The following is a 19,552-nucleotide window of genomic DNA, read 5'->3' as shown; positions in this document are numbered from 1 at the left end:
GGCTTCTGGAAAGTTCCATGGTTCCTGGCCACCCCAGCTTACCCAAACTGTTGATAAGGAGTGTCCCTATAGCATGTCTACTCACAAGACAGAGTCCTACAGCACAAACTGTCATCACGAGTGCCATTTACCTTTGCCAATTACAGGTCCCGTCCCTACTCAAAGAGAAGAGGTGCCACAAAAGCCTGAGCATTTGGAGACTGATGTCATAGAGAACCACATTCCAGTCTGTCTGTCACAGTCAAGCAAAGATAATTGTTTTTCAAAACCAGGGGATCCCCTGAGGTGCCCAGCAGTGCTTCCAGACTGCACAGTGAGGATAAATCAGAAACAACAGCAGCTCAAAGGAGACAGGATGAGTGAAGCCTCAGTCCTCCCAGAAATGAAGCGCTGACCTATGCCAGCCAGGGAAGAATTCCAGGAAGCCAAGGTTCTAGTCAAGGTTAGGTGAATCATGGATGGGCATTCAAAGAAGGAAGCCCTACCCGTTATAGCCTGGGACCCACAGCCGGTCTGCTTCATGACCAGTCACCAGACTGTAGCAGTTCTGAGTATTTTCTGTTGTTGTACATGTGTGGTGTTTTGTACATGCTGAGAGTCTTGGTCTGGTTGGGTTGCTACAGTAAAACATCACAGACTGTGGCTTCTAAGTCAGCCGATTTCTTATCTGAAGAGCTTGCTTCCTGCTTCATAGATGGCACCAAATCTTGCTGTGTCCTCCTTACATGAAGCAGGTCTCAGGAGCCTCTTTTATGAGAACGTTCATCCTATTCATTAAGTGCTTCCTATCATGAACTAATTACACCCCAGAGGCCTCCCCTCCTGATGCTGTCACCTGGAAGGTAGGAAGTCAGCCAATGAGTAGGTAGGGCATAGCTAGAATGTAGCATTAACACATACATCTCTTTCTCTGTTGTGGAATATTCCTTTACACTGTGTGAAGACATGTCACTGTGACTTATTTAATAAAAAGCTAAATGGCCAATAGCTAGGCAGGATTTTCGGGGCAGAGAGAATGCTGGGAAGAAGGGCGGAGAAGCCAGACAGGTGCAGAATGAGTTGGACACACAAAATGGGATAGAGGTAAAAGCCATGTGGTAGAATGTAGATTAGTAAAAATATGGTTTAATTGAAGTTGTAAGAACTAGTTAGTAACAAGTCTAAGCTATCAGCTAACCTTTTATAATTAATAAGAAGTCTCCATGTGGTTATTTGGGAGCTGGCAGGAGGGACAGAAAAATCCACCTACAAATGGTGCCCAATGTCCAGTCACATATATCCACATAAGACCTGAGAAGGCTTTAAAAAAAGTTCTAAACACACAAAAATGGATCCAAATGCAGCTTCCTAGCCTCATGTTTCTCATGCTGGCCACAGTTTAGAGACACATCTTCCTGCAGCTGTCTGTGTGCCTGAGCTATACCAGTGCGCCATGAGCTAAGCTGCGTGGCAAGTTTAAGATTTTCTCATGCAGACAGAAAAGGTTACAGATATGCAGTAAAGCAGGTTCAGACAGAAAAAAACCTCTAAACAGGTTACAGTGCATTTAACAATGTGCATAGGTTTAAGAAAAAAATGGGTACAGATAGTCATAGAAAAAATAATAGTTTAAAAATAATAGTAAAGTATTTAAAGAGAGAGTAAAGTAATACAAAAAATTAAATAAGCCATGTAAGGATGGAAAATACACAGAGAGTCTGGATCCTATATGGTGTCTTGTTAACTTTAATTTTTTTTAATGCTAATGTACAAAAAATAGCTGCTGAGAGACACTGGATTATGGAAACTGGTAAATTAAACCAACCTATATATTTAAAAAAATGTCTTAACTTTAAAATGGAAGTTGGACAATGTGTTATGTTGGGGGAGAGGTTATGCTTTTGTTTCCACAGATAATAAAAGGCTGTGGACCTCCTGAGTATTTTGGTGTATTAGTCAGGGTTCTTTAGAGTCACAGAACTTACAGAATGAATCTCTCTCTTTCCCTCTTTCCATATGTATATGGGGGGATTTATTGGAATGACTTATAGGCTGCAGTCCAACAATGGCTAGTTATGAATGGAAAGTCCAAGAATCTAGTAGCTGCTCAGTCCCACAAGGCTGTGTGTCTCAGCTGGTCTGCTGGGATCTCAAAGAAGGAAATAAATGTGCTGATAGATGTGAGGGCAAACAGTTGAAGAACATCTTTCCTTCTTCCATTGTCTTTATGTAGTATTCCAATAGAAAATGTGGCTCAGATTAAAGGTGTGTCATCTAGCCTCAAGATTTGGATAACAAGTGTGCCCTCCATATCTGGATTATAGTTCATTCCAGATATAGTCAAGTTGACAACCAGGAATAGCCATCACACTTGGCTACAGAAATTGGGGAGGAAGCCAAAAAAGACTATAGGACAGGTTACATGTAAGTTGATCCTTTGACATGGAACAGCTCTGAGATGAGATGAGACATGATAAATCTTGTTGGCTACAGAGTCCTCATGACTGATTATTACATGCCATCCTTTTATATGGCATGGATAGAAATTTATAATATAGTTTGATTATACAGTCCAAATAGACTTATAAAGTTGACAGATGCCTTTTACCTGCTTAAACATAAAAGAAAAAATCATCTTTAACTGACTTGTGTACATAGCACATTCCATAATTGTGCTAATGCAGATCTGTATGTCACCTTTGAAAGTTTATGTGTTTTCAGAGCAAGGGGACCAGATACCAATGAAAACTGGTGGCCCAGGTGATCCAGCTTCTCAGAATGCCTCTGTTGTAGTTTTCTCAGAGTTCTGCATCCAGAACACCTTCAAGGCTGCTGGCTGAGATGGTCCAGCCTCATAGACTACTCAGTCAGGACTTCAGATAAGCCTTGCACTTTCCCATTGTACAGAGACTGGACAACAAATAATACTGCAACTCTCCCAGGACTTGACCATTATCCTAATTTTCTATACATTTCTAGTATAGAAATGATGAGATAAAAGGGTGGATTGTTGAGCCTATTTTTATTTATTTATTTGTTTTTTTGTTTAGTTTTTCGAGACAGGGTTTCTCTGTGTAGCTTTGCACCTTTCCTGGAACTCACTCTGTAGCCCAGGTTGGCCTCGAACTCACAGAGATCCACCTGCCTCTGCCTCCCGCGTGCTGGGATTAAAGGCGTGTGCCACCACCGCCCGGCCTTGAGTCTGCTTTTGAACAACCACTAGTCTCAAATATTTTACATTGGTATGAATTTTTGTATACTGATACAAATTTAAGGTTATTTTTTGTTATACTTTACATATGTTTCTATTCGTGTTTAAGGTATTGTGCCTGTGCAGGTCGCTTAAAAACGTTATGTAAAGTTTTAATCTTGGGAAGCTATTTAGGATAATAAATCCAGGTTAATAGTCATCTATAACTATCAAACTTATAGTCATGTTACGTATGTTTTCAAGGTCATACAGAGATATGTTTTAGATAGATAGATGGTCTTCAAACACTTCAAAGACCTACAGATTTGACATTTAATATGTTTTTAATAATATAAGGCTTTTTATGACAATGAGACATGTCTGCTTTTGGCAGTACCAATCTACTTCAGAGAAAATGATAGGCATCAAAGAACCTCCATATGGAGTTTTCTTTCTTTGTGGCGAAATTTAGCCACGGGCCAAGAAAATGCCCTTTGCCTCAGCTGCTGACAGTTGCCGTCCAAACTGGACCAGCAGGACGAGAAGGAAAGCATCTGCCGAACTTTGCCAAGACCAGGTGGGACAGTCCGTCAAAATTCCTCCTTCACAGAAAAGTCTGTCAGATACTTTAGATACCTGTAGTTTGAAGAGGGATGCCCCAGCATTACAGAGGAAACAAGTGACTGTCATTTCTAGTTTTAGAAGTTGTTTACTCTGTGCTTCTTGCTTACTCAAGTAATATTATGTCCTTCTTGGGTCTTTGATGGAGTTGAAGACTAGGTAGTTATAGTTTTTCCTTAGTTATGCTAGAAGATAAATGTAGATGAATTTCTAAATGGTCTTATTAAATAAAAAACACGGAGCCAAATATGGGGTGAAAGCCTTAGAGAGATCAGGGAAATAGGGAAAGCCACCAGCCAACCTTACCTCACCAACTCTGCAGCTTCCAAATGCAACTACTTCCTGTCTTACCCATGCCTTTATTGCCTTGCTGATCTACCCTCTCATTGGCTATCTTAGCCCAGTTACCTCACTTCCTTGTCACTGTTTGTCTGTACAGACCTCCTATAGCCTTGAACACACAGAGATAAGTGATCGGATTAAGTTTGTGTGCTGCCTGACTTCTTGTTTACTTAAAATGGCTGGCCTTTTCCCCTGTTCTCCAGGCAAACTTCATTAAAGCACAAATAAAATATCACCACATTTCAGCACAAATAAAATATCATCATAGGTAAATTAGGTACAGAGCTTTGAACTCACCAAGACAGACTAAATAATGGAGTATTTTCTTCAAATATGCCAAATACAAATGAATTGGGCATTGTAAATGTAATTCTTACCTGATAATTTTTCTTATTGTTTATAGTTTTATTATGTTAGATTTAAAACCTTTCCTTATTATTTAGACAAGAAGGGGGAAATGTGGAAAATACACTGTGTGAAGATATGTCACTGTGATTGGTTTAATAAAAAGCTAAATGACCAGTAGCTAGACAAGATTTTTGGGGCAGAGAGAATGCTGGGAAGAATAAGGGTGGAGAAGCCAGACAGCCACAGAAGGAGCTGGACACACAAAATGGGATAGAGGTAAAAGCCACGTGGTGGAATGTAGATTAATATATAAAAATATGGGTTAAGTTGTAAGAACTAGTTAGTAACAAGCCTAAGCTATCCGCCGAGCTTTCATAATTAATAAAAAGTCTTCCTCTTCCTGTAGTGATTTGGGAGCTGCCAGGAGGGACAGAAAAATCCATCTCTCTCTCTCTCTCTCTCTCTCTCTCTCTCTCTCTCTCTCTCTCTCTCTCTCTCTCTTTCTCTCTCTCTTTCTCTCTCTCTCTCTTTCTATTTCTCTCTCTGCTTCCCTCCCTTCCTCACTTCCTTGCTTCCTCTCTCTCTCCCCCCCTTTCCAGGGTCTGGCTGTGTCGTCTTGGTTAGCTTGGAACTTGCTATGTAGACCAACCTAACTTTAAACTCACAGAGACTCACCTGGCTCTGCCTCCTGAGTGCTGTGATTAAAGGCATGTGCCACCACCACCCAGCTAAACTTTTTTTCTTTCTTCTTATTTCATTTACACATAAGTTGTTGGAAGCTACGCTATGATTCAGTCTTAAGCAATAGTATTCTGTGACCCTGGGCTGGGAAACCAGGAGCAGCTGCAGTTTCTTACTGGCTCCTTGTGACCTGGAGTATGGTGGCCTCCAAGTAGCCAGACTTCTATGGTAGCTCAGGGTGAGTTCTAGAAAACAAGGAGAAAGCTGTGTAGCCTTTTAAAAATATCTAGAAGTGTTGCTGTGGCCATCTCATTAGTTACAATCAGATCACAAGTTTGCTCAGATTCATAGGAAGGGAACCTAGGCCCAGCGTCTCCATGGAGGAAGATCAAACACAGTGTATCGAACTAAACCAACGAATAAACAGAGCCGGGTGCAATGCCACACATCTGTAATTTCAACACTTGAGAGGCTAACACAGGAGGCTTTCAAGTTGAAGCCAACCTGGACTACATAGTGAGACCCTGTCTCAAACAACAAATACTAAAAAGAAACACCTCTCACAAAGTTGGACTAGGATTCAGCCCCTGTCAGTCTGGCCCCAGACCTCCTTGTTTGAACACAGGCCACTGCAAGGCACATGTGAGTTAGTTCAGGCAAAGGGATGGGGAGGGAGGTTCCTGCGAGCCACGTGTGTTCACAGTAATGAGGTCCAGCTGTGACCTGGAGCAAGCCACAGGAAGCTGTTGTCAGCCCCTCATCATCTCTGGGCTCTGCATATCAGTTTGTGAAGGCGAATTGTATGTGTCAACTTGACCAGGCCATACGGTGCCCGGATATTTGGCTCAACATTATTCTGGTCGTTATGGTTTGAATAACATCATCTCCTTTGACAAAATTGCTGGAATTTCCACCCACAGCTGCGGTGGCTGTGTTGAGAGGTGGTATCCTACCACGTGACTAGGTTATGAAGTGGACTTATTGCCATTCAAGGTGTCTCACAGGACTGAACTAGTGACTATGAGAGTTATAAATGAGGTTATAAAGGAAGACTGCCTCCTTTGCGTGCATCCACTTACCTTTCTGCTTTTCCACTATGGGATGAAGCAGCTATAGCCCTCACCAGATGTGGCTGTTCAAACACGGACTTCCTAGCTTTCAGAACCATGAGCCAAGATCAACTTTTCTTTATAAACTATCCACTTCTAAGCGTTCTGTTGCAGTAACAGTAAATGGACTAAGACACTGGATGTGTCTGTGAAGATGTAGATGAGGTGAATATGTGAACTGGTAGAGTGAGTGAGCAGATGCACCCCCACCTCCCAGTGTGGGTGAACCTCCCAATCAGTTGCAAGTCTGACCAGCACAGAACGCCTGATCCTCCTAGGAGTAATGGGATGCTGATGCCCTTCCAACTGGGCCTCCAGCCAGCCAACTGCAGATTTGGGGCTTGTCAGCCTCTGGAATTTTGTGAGCTGATCCCTGTGATCGCTTTCTCCCTCCCTCCTCCTCCCTCCCCTCACGCACACTCTCTCTCCCCATCCCTTTTCCTCTCCCTCTCTTTCTCTCTTCTCTCTCCTCCCTTCTCCTCTCTCCATCGTCTTGAGTGTTTCTCTGGAGAACCCCAACTGGTGCAAGGTTCCTCTCTCTACTCCAGCATCCTCTGACTTCCCAGAATTTCTGCTCCCCACATACTTGTGTCGTGTGTTCCTTGGCTACCTAAGCCTGAACTCCAATGGGAGCAGCTACTAACCCAAATCACAGGAAGATGATTCTGGGGGTACCACCGTGGGTCAGAAATGGGGCACAAGAGGTCAGTGTTGAGTCTTATAGAGCTTTCCTGTGTAGGGTCACTAGATCAGCAGGGGCGAAGGCAAGTAAGGGTGGAGAATTCAGCTCCCCAAAACCTGTAGCCTTACTTGTTCTGTGCCAGTCATTCGGCTACTTGGGTCAGGCTATGTCTCTCTGGCGGCTTGTATGACTTGGACGTCTTTGGGGGCATGGCAGCAGTGTTTTAATCAACTTGAGTAGGTTGGGGGAGGTTTCCTGGAGACAGAGTGGAGGCCAGGGTGGTGTCTTTCCACACTTTACCACATCTTTAAGAGACTCCAGTGGTGACCTGAGGCTGGGGACCCAAGTGGTCATAGGAAGGAGGCCACGTTTGGTTTTTGCTGAGTGGTCAGAGTGTGTATGTCTTGTGACGAGTTTCCTGTGGGGCTGGCCTTCCTGGGAAGTTCATGGTTAAAGTGGATTCGGAGGCTGATGACAGCTGTAGTGTTTCCTAGTGTCCACAGATGGAAGTTGAGTTCCTTGCTCTACTACGTATAGCTCAACTTCTCAGAATCTCCTTGCCTCTTGTCACACGGAGACAATGAAATGGTCCATCTCACAGGTTTTAGGGGATGCAGAGCACCGTTGAACTCCAGCCTTGCCCTCCAGGTCCATTGCATTAAAGGGTAAGGTGGGATCAAGGGATGTCCCCATCCTGAGGTCCCATAGCGGGAGAAACACACAGCAGGCAGAGTCAGGCTCCCCAAGTGTGAATCTCAAGATGGGCCTGTATACCCACCCCTCCTCTCAGGGTTCTGCCTGGCTCCTCCTCATTGACCCATCTCCAGGCATTTGGACCTTTCTCTTTCTCACCACACAGGGAAAGAGTTTCCTCTTCTCCCAGACTAAAGCTGAAGTCCCAGTTACACACAGTGATGAAAGCCACATCTGGAGACCAAATGTGTGAGTTAGGTTCCCTCCTCTTGAGTTGTAGCACGCTAGGTAATTGGATTATTTGTGAAACACTCCCGTGCCTCAGTTTCCCCGTTTTGAACTGAGGGTGGTTTTTAAAGTGCCTCTCTCAGAACTATTGGGGGAGGCGAGCCAGGTAGAGGAGGAAAGCAGCCAGCACAGCCTGGTACCTGCGGCTGTTAGATCTTCCTCGGCGGCTACTCCCACTCCTCGCTGCGCCCCTTGGCCGGGTAATTCCCAGCTGAGATCAGCACGCATGTCCCCATCAGAGGTCCAGGTGGAGGCTCCATCAACACCTGTGGGTCTCTTTTTGGTGGCATGGTCTAAGGGGCAACAGTGAGACTCTGGGGACCTTGTGTGTCCTAGTCTAGCTAGCTGACATCCCACGGGCTGAGCAGGGGCTAGGCTGAGACTGCTGTTCAATTTCCTTCACCACTTGTCCAGGCCCAGGATGTTGTCCCGAGCCCCTCCTCTATCCAGAGTTCAGGCTGCTTGGGATAAGAAAGGCCTGGGGATCCCTTGTTAGATTAACAAACTCAAGAGTCCCCTAACTATAAACAACTCCGCTTTGGAGGAACATAATGTCTTATCCCTTGAAATTGCAGGCTGCACACACAACCATGAGGAGTCACTGGGGAAAGAGCAGTCATGGTCTCGTATTCTAGGTATACCCAGTGGGGGGCAGGGGGCGGAGGGGGGATGGGACGGGACACCCAGCAAGCTTGGGGCTCCTGAGGACAGCCACTCCCAAGGTCTGTCTTTCCTTCCTTCTTATGTGACTGCTACTCACCCTCCACGACATCTGTGACTGAAAATTCCCAGACTTCCCTTCACAATACTCTCTCCTTCTCTTCCATAGTTTACTTATGACCCTTTGACTTGTCTTTTGTGTTCACAGCTGTCCCTTAGCAACCAGCAGAGTGCCAACACTTGAGAACAGGAGTGAGTCCTCTTCCTTCCCGCTTTCACGACCACATGTTTGCATATGGCAGGTGCTTAGACTAGATCCATTGGACAGAATCAAAGCTTTTTTTTTTTTTTTTATCTGTGGCTACACTTTTCCAGAGAGTCTGCTCCACTGCCTCTTGGAATATTTTCAAGATTCCAGAGGCTAAAAATATCATCCCAAAGCTATTGAAGGACTCTTCCATGTAAGGAGCCGAGTTGAGACTATGGAAGCTGAAAGTTTATGACCACCAGGTGGCGCCCTAACCCACACATCTCCGGATGCCTTTTTAAGATGGAAGCATTCTCTTCTCTTCCTCCTGTTGTCTCCCTGCTCACAGAAATGCCCTCTTCAGTCCAGCAGCCGGATTCAGCTGCTAGACCCTAGTCAAGGGCACTAAGTACATCCCTCCAGGTGCTTCTGAGATAGGATCAGAATGTGCAGGTTTGGATTCCAGCATGACACAGACTGTTTCTTTGGGCAAATCACTTTTCTGGGTCCCTGCAAGAATAGAAAACAAAACACAGATAATACGTAAAAATACCTGGATTGTAGAGGTGGAGTCAGCTCCATCCGGGTCCTCCTGAGTCTCCAGCAGCTCCTGGAACATGGTTAGCAATTTCAACCTTCTGAGTCTGCTGTCCCTGTCAGTGAGTGGATCAGCGCTAAGAACAAGTATTCCACAGTGTTGGTAACTAACCATCAACTGGAACAGTAAATACAACTTCTTGCCACAGGGCCGAACACAGTAAACATTCTGTTCCCCAAACCACATATATCATGTGTTCCTGGCCTCTAAAATGGAGCTCAATGTTTAATAAGCACTCTGTCTGCCTGCTGCATGAAACAATTTTACTGATGAAGTAATCAGACGCAGAGGGTTGGCAGCCCCTCCTCCATGCCCAGCTACAGAGTGGTAAGGCAATGGCAGGCTGACTCCAGGGCTGTGCTGTCTTATGTAGGTGTGGCATTTTCACATGCATTGGGGGCTTTCCTGAGTAGTATATACAGGCTGGGGTAGCAGTGATAGGCCAAAGCTCTTTTCTTCAAAGTAGAGCTAGGCAGCTGAAAAAGGGACCTGTTGTGTCAGGCCGGGGGGACACTGAGTTAAGAACCAGGATATGAAGGGGGAGCTCTACAGTGTAGAATCAGCTGGAGGTCTGATGCAGACATTGTCCCAAAGACAAATGTGGCTTGCTTAGGTCCAGTACTGTTCCTGTAGCCACTTGGCAAGCAACTCCATTTGTATGTACTGAGGGTCTCCTATATGGCAGGCCCAGCAAAGATGGAGAAGCCCGGCTAGACCGTGGTTTATGACATAGTAGACTCAAGAACCCCTGCAGAGGAATGCTTCAAAGGGAGGCCTAGACAAGCAAGCACTTATCAGCATGGGAAGCTGGACCCAAAGCCAGTAGTGCTTAAACTAGACATTGTCTACCAGCTAAGGAGGGTTTGGAAAATGAAGGACATTCTGAGTCTATGTGGGAAACTTGCAAGAAGTGACCGAGTTTGGGCATGGGTGGGGGGAGGAAGTGGAAAAAACAAGGAATTGGAAGTTGTCTGGGCACAGATTATGCAATATGCCACACTGACAAGACACAGCTCCATACTATGCTCAGTGAGGAAAAGTACTGCTCAGAGCTAAGAATAGCCAGGCCTGTTTCAGAACGCGGCTGAAGTATGAAGGTTGGCTCCCGGGATGTGGTGTGTGTGTGTGTGTGTGTGTGTGTGTGTGTGTGTGTGTGTGAAGCCATCATTGGTTTCCTGGTCTGAACTCCTCTAGACTTTAGGGAAATGAAGAAAATAACTGTTCTGGTCTCTTATGTTGTTGGAGGCTCACACAAGAATGCACGTAGAGCGTGGGCCCTGTAATGCCAAGAAACCGTGGCATCATTAGTCTCTGCCATCTGGATGAAGAGTTAAGCACACAGGACGTGCTGCCTAGACCCAGGCCTGTGTCCTGGCCATGTTAGGTGGCATATTTTTAATCTAAGCATGACACAAAGATGACCAGGAAGGAATGGCCAAAAGTGTTTGGCATTGCTGTGCTCTGTGAGCCGTGGGTGAGGTAGCCAGGCCTCCAGTGAGTGATGGTTCCTTACTCTGACCAAGAGAATTTCATGGCTAGACAGTCTGAGCCCAGCTTTGGACAGGGCCAAGTTTGTGGTGGCCAAGTAAAGGGCACTGAGGGTGTCCCAGAGAGAGCAGCGTTGAGGTCAGGCCTCCTGCTCACTTGTGGCGCCCAGGCACGCCAGGAGGCTTCCATGGGAGAGACTTACGTCTCCCTTCTCCTGTGACTGGAGAGAGGGTTAATCATGGGGGTTCAGGCACAGGCTGGGAGAACGCTGTTGTAACCAGTTGGTTTCCTTCATGGAAGACCAGCCAGGCCCGGGAGGCAGGGCGAGCTGGGGTGTCTCCAGATGTGGCAAACTTGACCCAGCAGCGCAGGCAGCCTGGGAGGAAGGCCTGCCATGGGCTAGGGGGTGCGAGCCTTCAGCCCTGGCCCGAGGATGAAGGAATGGAGAAAGGGGGGTGGGGGGAGCCAGGATGAAGGGCGCGACGGCAGGAAGCAGAGAGGCGCGAGCAGGGGTGGAGACCGACGGGGGACGGCCAAAGAGCGGGTAGGAGGGCTGGAAAGAGAGAGAGAGAGAAAAGAGGAGGAGAGAGGGAAGGAAGGGTGGCAAGGAGAAGCCGGAGCTAGGAGAAGGACTCGGAGCAGAGTGAATCGCGCAGGCCGCAGTGGGAGCAGCGGGGGCAGCCGGCTCGGAGCGGGCCGCCCCCGCGAGCAAGGCGCAGCCATTCCGCTGCTCGGGGCGCCGCCGCCGCCGCCGCCGCGTCCGGGGGCCATGCTCCCGCCGCCCCCGCGCCAGCCGCCGCCCCAGGCGCGCGCGGCCCGCGGATCCCTGCGCCTGCAGCGGGCCTTCCTGCGCGGCCCGTTGGGCGTGCTGCGTCTGCTGCAACTGCTGGCCGGAGCCGCCTTCTGGATCACCATCGCTACCAGCAAGTATCAGGGCCCCGTGCACTTCGCGCTCTTCGTGTCGGTGCTCTTCTGGCTGCTCACCCTGGGGCTCTACTTCATCACGCTGCTGGGCAAGCAGGAGCTGGTGCCCGTGCTGGGCTCGCGCTGGCTCGTGGTCAACGTGGCACACGACCTGCTGGCGGCCGCTCTCTACGGGGCCGCGACGGGCATCATGATCGACCAGACGCAGCGCCACAGCTACTGCAACCTCAAGAGCTACCGGCTGCCTTGCGCCTACCATGCCTTCCTGGCGGCCTCCGTCTGCGGCGGCCTCTGCCTCGGCCTCTACCTGCTCTCGGCACTCTACGGCTGCTGCCGTCGCTACCAGGGCAAGGAGGAGGTGGTGTGAGGCCGCCCACTCCCCTGCGGCCCAGATCGGTGCGGGGATCCCTCCCGAGCCCTTCCTGCCGCCGCCCCGTGCCGGTGTGCCCCTGCACCCTCTCCCTGCCTGTGTTTTCACTGCCCTCGCCCTGGATTTCCGACGTTCAATTCCAGTCTGACTGCTGCACCGCAGCTTAGCCCAGATATCAGCTTCCAGGGACCAGCGCAGCTATCCGAGGCGCTGACGCACACACTCAGACGGGCTGCCCCAGGCGAAGCCTGGAAGTCCCTTTCCCCATTCCTTGTCGAGAGCTAGACGTGGACAGGCGCCGCCGCGTAGATCCGGGGGAGGCTCCCAAATTGGAACCAGTCTTTGGGCTGCGCCACTGCCCCCTCCCTCCGGCCCTGCACTCGAAAGAGCATCCTCTCCTGCCCCCTCTTCCAGCCTGGGGTGGTGTAGAATGCAGCCAGGCAGCTGCAAGTGGAGCTGGGGACAGGCCTTAGCTGGTGCCGGAATGAATGACGTCTTTAGTTGTAGTTTGGATTTCTCCCTGCGCAGTCCTACATCATCGAAGTCTTTGGGTGGGGCCAGCCACAGGAGTGGTACATAGCAAAGGCCCGCTAGCTGTACCTTACTAAACAACGCGAGTCTCTCCGCATTTATCCTTGGGGTTCATCCAGACCAGGCCAAATGCACTAACTTCTCTGGCCTCTCAGATGTCACTCACCAGCTTCTGCTGCACCTCACCCTTAAATATGTTTTATTAGGGGTCCTACGTGACTGTTAAGGTGATGCCCACCCCTTTGGGGACCCAGATCCCGCTCTTGGGAACCGCCATTTTCAGATAAGAACCACACTTTCCCCTCTAAAGCAGTAGGTTATTTAGGGAGCCACTCGGGTGCTACCTCGGGAAGAAGACTGAGAAGGCAAATGGGTCTGTCAATGGTGCTGTCTTCCCGTGAAGATTCACAATGTTAGTATAAGGTCTCTGAGAAATCCCGCAGGTACACGCCCACACATGGTCATTTAGTTTACTGAATTACTACTGGGCCTGAGCCATTCCGACCTCAAGATTGGCCCGTGTTGCGTAGGTCATTCCCACAGTCTGACCCATTGAAGATTGGGAAGCTCCTCTCTCTCCCTGGGAGTTTCTCTAACTGGGGGTCCACCCAATGACAAAAGAGCTGGATGCCCTTCACCAGCCAGAGACCTGAGAACTGTTGAATATTCTTTCACATAGTTGGAAAAATGAAGCTAAGGATACCCAGGTGGTCTTCCAGTCAAAACGACAGTCATTTGTAAGAGATCCTGGCATTGACTCTGAGCAGCTGGTGGGGTGAGCTCTGCCACCAAAATGAGAACTCTCTGGACCTGGGGTGGACAGCTGGTGCCACCTCTAAGGTAAGACATTTTTGGATAATTGGGAAGTATCATAGGCCTGTGAATGGAAAGCATGGTGCCCCCCCCATTTTCCAAAAATGAAAGTGATTTTACTCAAAGCAAGTAGAAAAAATGACAATGATAACCACAGACGTTGTGAAAATTCAGATTTTGACTAACTCCTTCGAAGGTCTATTTACAAGCTCAGCTTTCTCTGGAAACACAAGGATAAAGGATACTGCCTGTTAGAGACAGAACCGGGTGCTCCTATCATGTCAGGGAGCCGCACCCAGACCCTGCAAGTGTCTTCAAGCCTAGGTGTGGAGGTGTTGGGTTTGTTTGCTGTTGTTGTGAAGGCAGTGGTTGGAGTGGACTATAAGTTTTATGTAGCACTTACTGTAGCCCTACTGTGTGGGTATATTGCTTGAATGCATGTGTTCTCTGGATAAGTACTGTGAGATCAATACCCAAAGTCTCCTTGGTAATGAGTAAAGGGGGCTGGCTTTGAACCCTGACAGTCCAGCTTCTTCCATACTATGTTTAGTAAGGGTCAATACATATTTGATATGGCAATTTTTTTCTGGGGCTAAGGGTGTGGCTTGGTATTAGAATAATGAACAGTATATAGGAGGCCCTTGGTTCATGACCCAGCATCAGGAATATTTTTTTCCTAAATTGGTAAAATATGCATGACCTGAAATTTGTCCTTGTAGCCAGCTTTAAGGGCAGTTTGGTGGCAGTAAGGACAGTCACACAGTTGTACGACCATCACCACCACGTGCCTCCAGAACGGTTTGCATCTTGTAAAACAGCCTGTATCAGCATGGGCAGTGGTGGCGCATGCCTGTAATCCCAGCACTCGGGAGGCAGAGGCAGGCAGATCTCTGTGAGTTCGAGGCCAGCCTGGTCTACAGAGCTAGTCCAGGACAGGCTCCAAAGCTACAGAGAAACCCTGTCTCGAAAAACCAAAAGAAACAAATAAACAAAACCAAAACCAAAAACCAAACAAAAAACAACAACAACAACAACAACAACAACAAAAAGCCTGTATCTACTAGGATTGCGGGAGTTCGAGTTGGGTATGGTCACACAGGCATAATATCTTAGAATGCTGAATGTTACAGAGGTTGGATTATGAATTCAAGGCCAGCCTGGGCTACATAGTGAGTTCCAGGCCAGCCCCAGTCACATAATAAGACCCTATCCTTTAAAGAAACAAAACAACAAAAAAATTGTGAGGGGTTTTTGTTGTTTTTCTCTCTCTGGGGAATCCCAGGTCACAACCTCTGATGTTCTTCATGGTCTTGGGCTAGCTCTACTACCATGCTCCACAGAGGATGAGTAGCAGTCTGTGCCTACGGTGGCTTTGCTGGGACACCTCGATAGCCAGTGATCCTTGTTCTTATGTTGCAGGTTTCCATGTTGCTGAGGTCCCAAAACTCCCCTGCCTGCTTGGCTGCACTAGTCTCCCTGGGGCCACAGAAGGTTTGGGAGTCTCCGCAGCCGTGGGGCAGGTGGGAAGCAAGAAGTCTCCTTCACACTATCTGGTGGACAAGGCATGGTGGGGAAGACTGGTTTCTTCCTTGATGGTAGAGGATTCCCGATTCTCCTACATTCTGGGCACAAGATTCTGGACCCTTGGGACTGATCTCTGCCCGTCTCCCATTCTGTAGATGATGGGGTCTCAGTTCCAGCTTTGCATCTTTTCTGTTTGTCTTTTTTAGACCACTAAGCTCAGGTCCCGTTCCCTGAGGACCTCAGCCCAGTGCTGTGGGTCTGTGGCCAGGTGACCTTACTCAGGGGCACACATCTTGGCCTTGCTGGTGCCTCATCCATCCAGATGTGCCTGTAGCGTTCCCGAGCTCACCAGTTCTTCCTGATATGCCTTCCAGCTTGGCTTCCAGCAGCTTGGTGGTCCCTCAGTCTCCCAAGTGAGAAGGACGGATGGGACTGCTATGCCACCCACCTTTCCTCAAATGCCACAGAATGGTCACCTGATGTGGCCCAGAGCACTTGGATACTGGCAGTAGTCTCCACGGCGTACTTCTCTGACACCAGGACTGGGGCCAGGCCAAGACCACCCAGACACCTCCCAACCAAAAGTCTGGGGCCTCTTGTGGGCCCAGGAGACAATTTCAACAGTGTCTACAAAGGCCAAGCAGGGGTGGGTTTTGGTAAAGGGAGGGTGGCTAGAGGGAGGGGCCATGTGCCTTACCCAGTAGTGTAGTCAAGGTTACCCCAGGATGCTTTTTGGAATAAAATTTGGTTTGTCTGATCTTGTGTCTTCCGTCCTAGTCCTCTGTGGTAACTTTCAGCTGGGTTTCCCCCAGCAACCCACCCTTGCCGTCTAGGAGGGAAGGGAAATGAACTTACAGGTTTCCACTGTGGTTAGTAGGGGCCCGAGGGCAGGATCCAGAGAGAAACACTCTGGTTTTTGTCAGTGCTGAAGGGAACTACAGAGGTTTCCTCCCTCCTGTCTGCTCTCTACTGGCTCCTATTAATGGGTGCCACTCCCTGTCAGGCTGGGAGGGACTGTTGTCCAGCCAGCAGGGTCCTGTTCTGGTCCGGCCCCATCATACAGAGGATGAATCAGTCCAAGACACAGAAGCAACTTGTCTAATGCCTTAGAGCTGATTATGAGCAAACCATGGCGCCTTCAGGCCAGGCCATGGTTTGTTCCTGCCTGGCCTGTGGCCCTGACCCCCCGGGGTTATTGGCCTACTGTTCCCTGCTGACAGAGAAGCCCTGGAATATTGAGTCTTGGAGCAGAAGGGAGCAGCTTCTTGGGTCCCTCCTGCTGCTGGGAAACAGGATCCCGCTGTCTGAGTTTACCTCCCTGGGAACAGCACCCGCTGGGATCTGATGCCATATGTGCTCCCAGCCTGCCTGTCCTCAAGACCCTCCTCCAGCGTGAAACTCAGCGGCGTGGGCACATCCCCACCTCCTTTCTCTTCTTGTTTTGGTTTGGGATTTCCAGAGTAAAGAGAAGTGTCACTTGCTGCAGAGCCCACCCACCCCTGTATGTCTTTCTATTTCTTTGTGTGTCTGTGTGTACCCATGTGTGGGTAAACACGCACATGGAGGCCAGAGTCGACTTCAGACGTCTTCCTCATCTTCCTCAATTGCTTCTCCACTTTAAAAACAAAACAAAACATGTCTCACCAGGTAGCCCTGGCTGTCCTAGAGCTGGCAACGTAGACACAGACTCACAGTGATCCCCCTGCCTCTGCCTCCTGAGTGCTCCACCTTATTTTCTTTAGATGTATTTATTTTATTTTATGTGTATGAATGTTCTCTTCCATGTATGACTCTGTATCTTGTTCATCCTGGAACTAGAATTGTGCATGCATGTGAACTACCGTATGCAGGTGTTGGAAACACAATGTGTGTGTGTGTGTGTGTGTGTGTGTGTGTGTGTGTGTGAACCTGTGCAAGAATAACAAGTGCTCTTATCTCTGAGCCATCTCTCCAGCCCCCACCTTATTTTATTTTATTTTATTTTATTTTTTTGAGGCTGAGTCTCTCACTGAGCCTGAAGTCCACTGATTGGCTAGGTCAACTGGCCAGGAAGTCCTAGGGTCCCTCCTGTTTCCATCTTCTCATCGCTGGGATTACAGGTGTGACACCACACTCAGCACCACCAGCCCAGGGGTGACGTCACCCACAATGGGCAAAGCAATCCCACATTAATCATTAATTAAGAAAATGTCCTAAAGGCTTGCCTACAGCCCAATCTTATGGAGGCATTTTCTCAACTGAGGCTCCCTCCTCTGATAGCTCTAGCTTGACATAAAATTAGCCAACGCAAAGGTTGAGGATATAGCTCAGTTGGTATTGGTCTGGGCTTCCCTCCCCCCAGCTCTGCTGGCTCTTATATAACTCAGCCATCTTGGCTGTGCCAGTCTCTTAGCACAGGCCACCCCTCTTGGGTGGTGCCTCCTTTCTTGCTCTTCCTCCTCCTCTCTTCACATGACCCAGCTCAGTCTTTCCATATTCACTTTGGACTCTCCCAGAAGTCTTTGCCTCTGGTTCTCCCTTTTATCTACAATAAACTTTCTCCTCCACCAAACAAGGAGCAGCCATGTTCTTTCCTTTTTCTTTCTTTCTTTCTTTCTTTTTTTTTTTTTTTTTCAGTGTGTATGTGGGTGCACATGTCATGGTTTGAGTGTGAGGTCAGAAGACAACTTTGTAGAATGGTTCTCCTTCCATCTTTAGGTTCCTGGGATTGAACTCGGGTTGTCAGACTTGAGAGGCAAGCAGCTTTACCTGCTGAGCCAACTTGGTGGCCTTTTATTTATTTATTGTAGCCTACACTGTCCTCAAATAGGCATATGTAGCAGAGAATGACCTTAAACTTGCCTCCACTTTCCAAGTACTGGGACCACAGGCACCCACAAACATGCCCAGCGTATGTGTTGCTGGAGACTGAACCCAGTGTTTCGTGAGTGCTAGAGTGTGCATGCACTCTACCAACTGAGCTCCATGCTCGACCCCTGTGCTCACTAGTTTTATGTCAAGCTAGAGTCATCAGAGGAGGGAGCCTCAACTGAGAAAACGCCTCTGTAAGACTGGGCTGTAGGCAAACCTGTAGGGTATTTTCTTAATTAGTGATTAATGTGGGATTGCCCATTGTGGGTAATGTCACCCCTGGGCTGATGGTCCTGTGTTCTACAGGAAAGTGGGCTGAGCAAGCCACGAGGAGCAAGCCAGTAAGCAGCACTCCTCTGTGATCTCTGCATCAGTTCCTGTCCCCAGGTTCCTGCCCTGGGTTCCTGGAGTTCCAGTCCAAACATCCTTCAATGATGAACAGGGCTGGGGAAGTGTAAACTGAATAAACCCTCCCACCCACCCCAAGTTACTTTGATTATGGTGTTTCATCACAGAAATGGTAACTAAGACAGCCCCTATTTTAATTTAAAAAATATTTACTTTTAATTATGTATCTGTATGTGCATTTGAGTGCCAGGGCCGGAGGAAGCATTGGATCCCCTGAGGCTATAGTTGCATATAGGTGGTTGTGAGCTGCAGCTGTGGGTGCTGGGAACCAAACTCTGGTCGTCTGCTAGAGCGGTACAGGCTCTTAACCACTGAGCCATCTCTCCAGTCTCCAAGTAGGTAAGCGTTTCCCCAACCGTCCACATGTCACTTGGCATGAAGATCCTCCTATCAAAATAAAACGGGGCAAAACCTGGTGGAATAGGTAATTTTATTCAAGTTTGGGCTTGGGTAAATGGGTAGTGCTATTCTGCTTCATAGAAACACATTCCTCCTTTTCAAAATGGGAATTCGTCTTGGGAGCTTTTATGGGATGGCAGAAGATTCCCATGCTGGGAGAGGTTGATTCCCAAGCTTGGAAAAATCCTTTGTTTTTCCATAAGCCTTTTGAAGGATTTGTAGGGTGGAGATTCTGTCTTTTTTTTTTTTTCTTTGAAATTATCTTTCTGGGGGCTGGAGAGATGGCTCAGTGGTTAAGAACACTTATTGTTCAGTTCCCTGCACCCTCATGGTGGCACACAGTCATCTGTAACTCCAGTTCTAGGGGATCTGATGTCCTTTTCTGACCTCCTCAGTCACCAGGCATGCATGTGGTACACATACACACATTCAACCAAAACACACATACAATGAAATAAAGTGAATTTAAAAAAGAAATGTTTTGGCCTGATCTGTTACAGAGCTTGTGTTGCAAGAGAAGAGAACGGTGACAGGAAAAGGGAGGAGGAAGTGGCGTTAAAGGGCTCTCCCCGGCACTTAGAGCAGGCTGAGGGAAGGGTAGGCTGTTCTGGAGAGCAGGGAAAGGGGAGGCAGGTGGGGTTGGCAGGGCTTTGCTTACATTTCCTATCAAAGCCAGCTAAGGAAAGGCTAGTACTCCCTGGTACGCATAGCTCCTTTATGAGTTCATTTTTATTTCCCTCTGTAATTTCTAGCCTGTTCTGTTACAGAAAAACTTCATTCAAATCAAGTCCATCTGAGTTTGTCTCT

At 48.1% G+C, this 19,552-nt stretch overlaps 1 protein-coding gene and 1 long non-coding RNA gene across 2 annotated transcripts; both read left to right on the top strand.

Annotated features, from left to right (window-relative positions):
* Positions 1 to 242: 242 nt before the first annotated feature.
* Positions 243 to 9,623, top strand: LOC131895975 (uncharacterized). Its single transcript, XR_009375339.1, has 2 exons — positions 243 to 442; positions 8,802 to 9,623. It is a non-coding gene; the product is annotated as an uncharacterized LOC131895975 (long non-coding RNA).
* A 2,072-nt stretch (positions 9,624 to 11,695) lies between these two features.
* Positions 11,696 to 15,180, top strand: Marveld1 (MARVEL domain containing 1). Its single transcript, XM_059246520.1, has 2 exons — positions 11,696 to 13,591; positions 14,984 to 15,180. The coding sequence occupies exon 1, from the start codon at positions 11,696 to 11,698 to the stop codon at positions 12,215 to 12,217; it is 522 nt and encodes a 173-aa protein (XP_059102503.1). The 3' UTR covers positions 12,218 to 13,591; positions 14,984 to 15,180.
* The last annotated feature ends 4,372 nt before the right edge of the window (positions 15,181 to 19,552 follow it).

Source organism: Peromyscus eremicus, chromosome 1 (assembly GCF_949786415.1).
Source record: "Peromyscus eremicus chromosome 1, PerEre_H2_v1, whole genome shotgun sequence".
Lineage (NCBI taxonomy): Eukaryota > Metazoa > Chordata > Mammalia > Rodentia > Cricetidae > Peromyscus > Peromyscus eremicus.
Note: the sequence above shows the minus strand (reverse complement) of the source record. Positions and strands in the feature narration are given on the sequence as shown.

What these genes read in the sequence shown, in the direction of transcription:
- Marveld1 (XM_059246520.1), top strand. Translation starts at nt 11,696, where the DNA reads ATGCTCCCGCCGCCCCCGCGCCAGCCGCCGCCCCAGGCGCGCGCGGCC.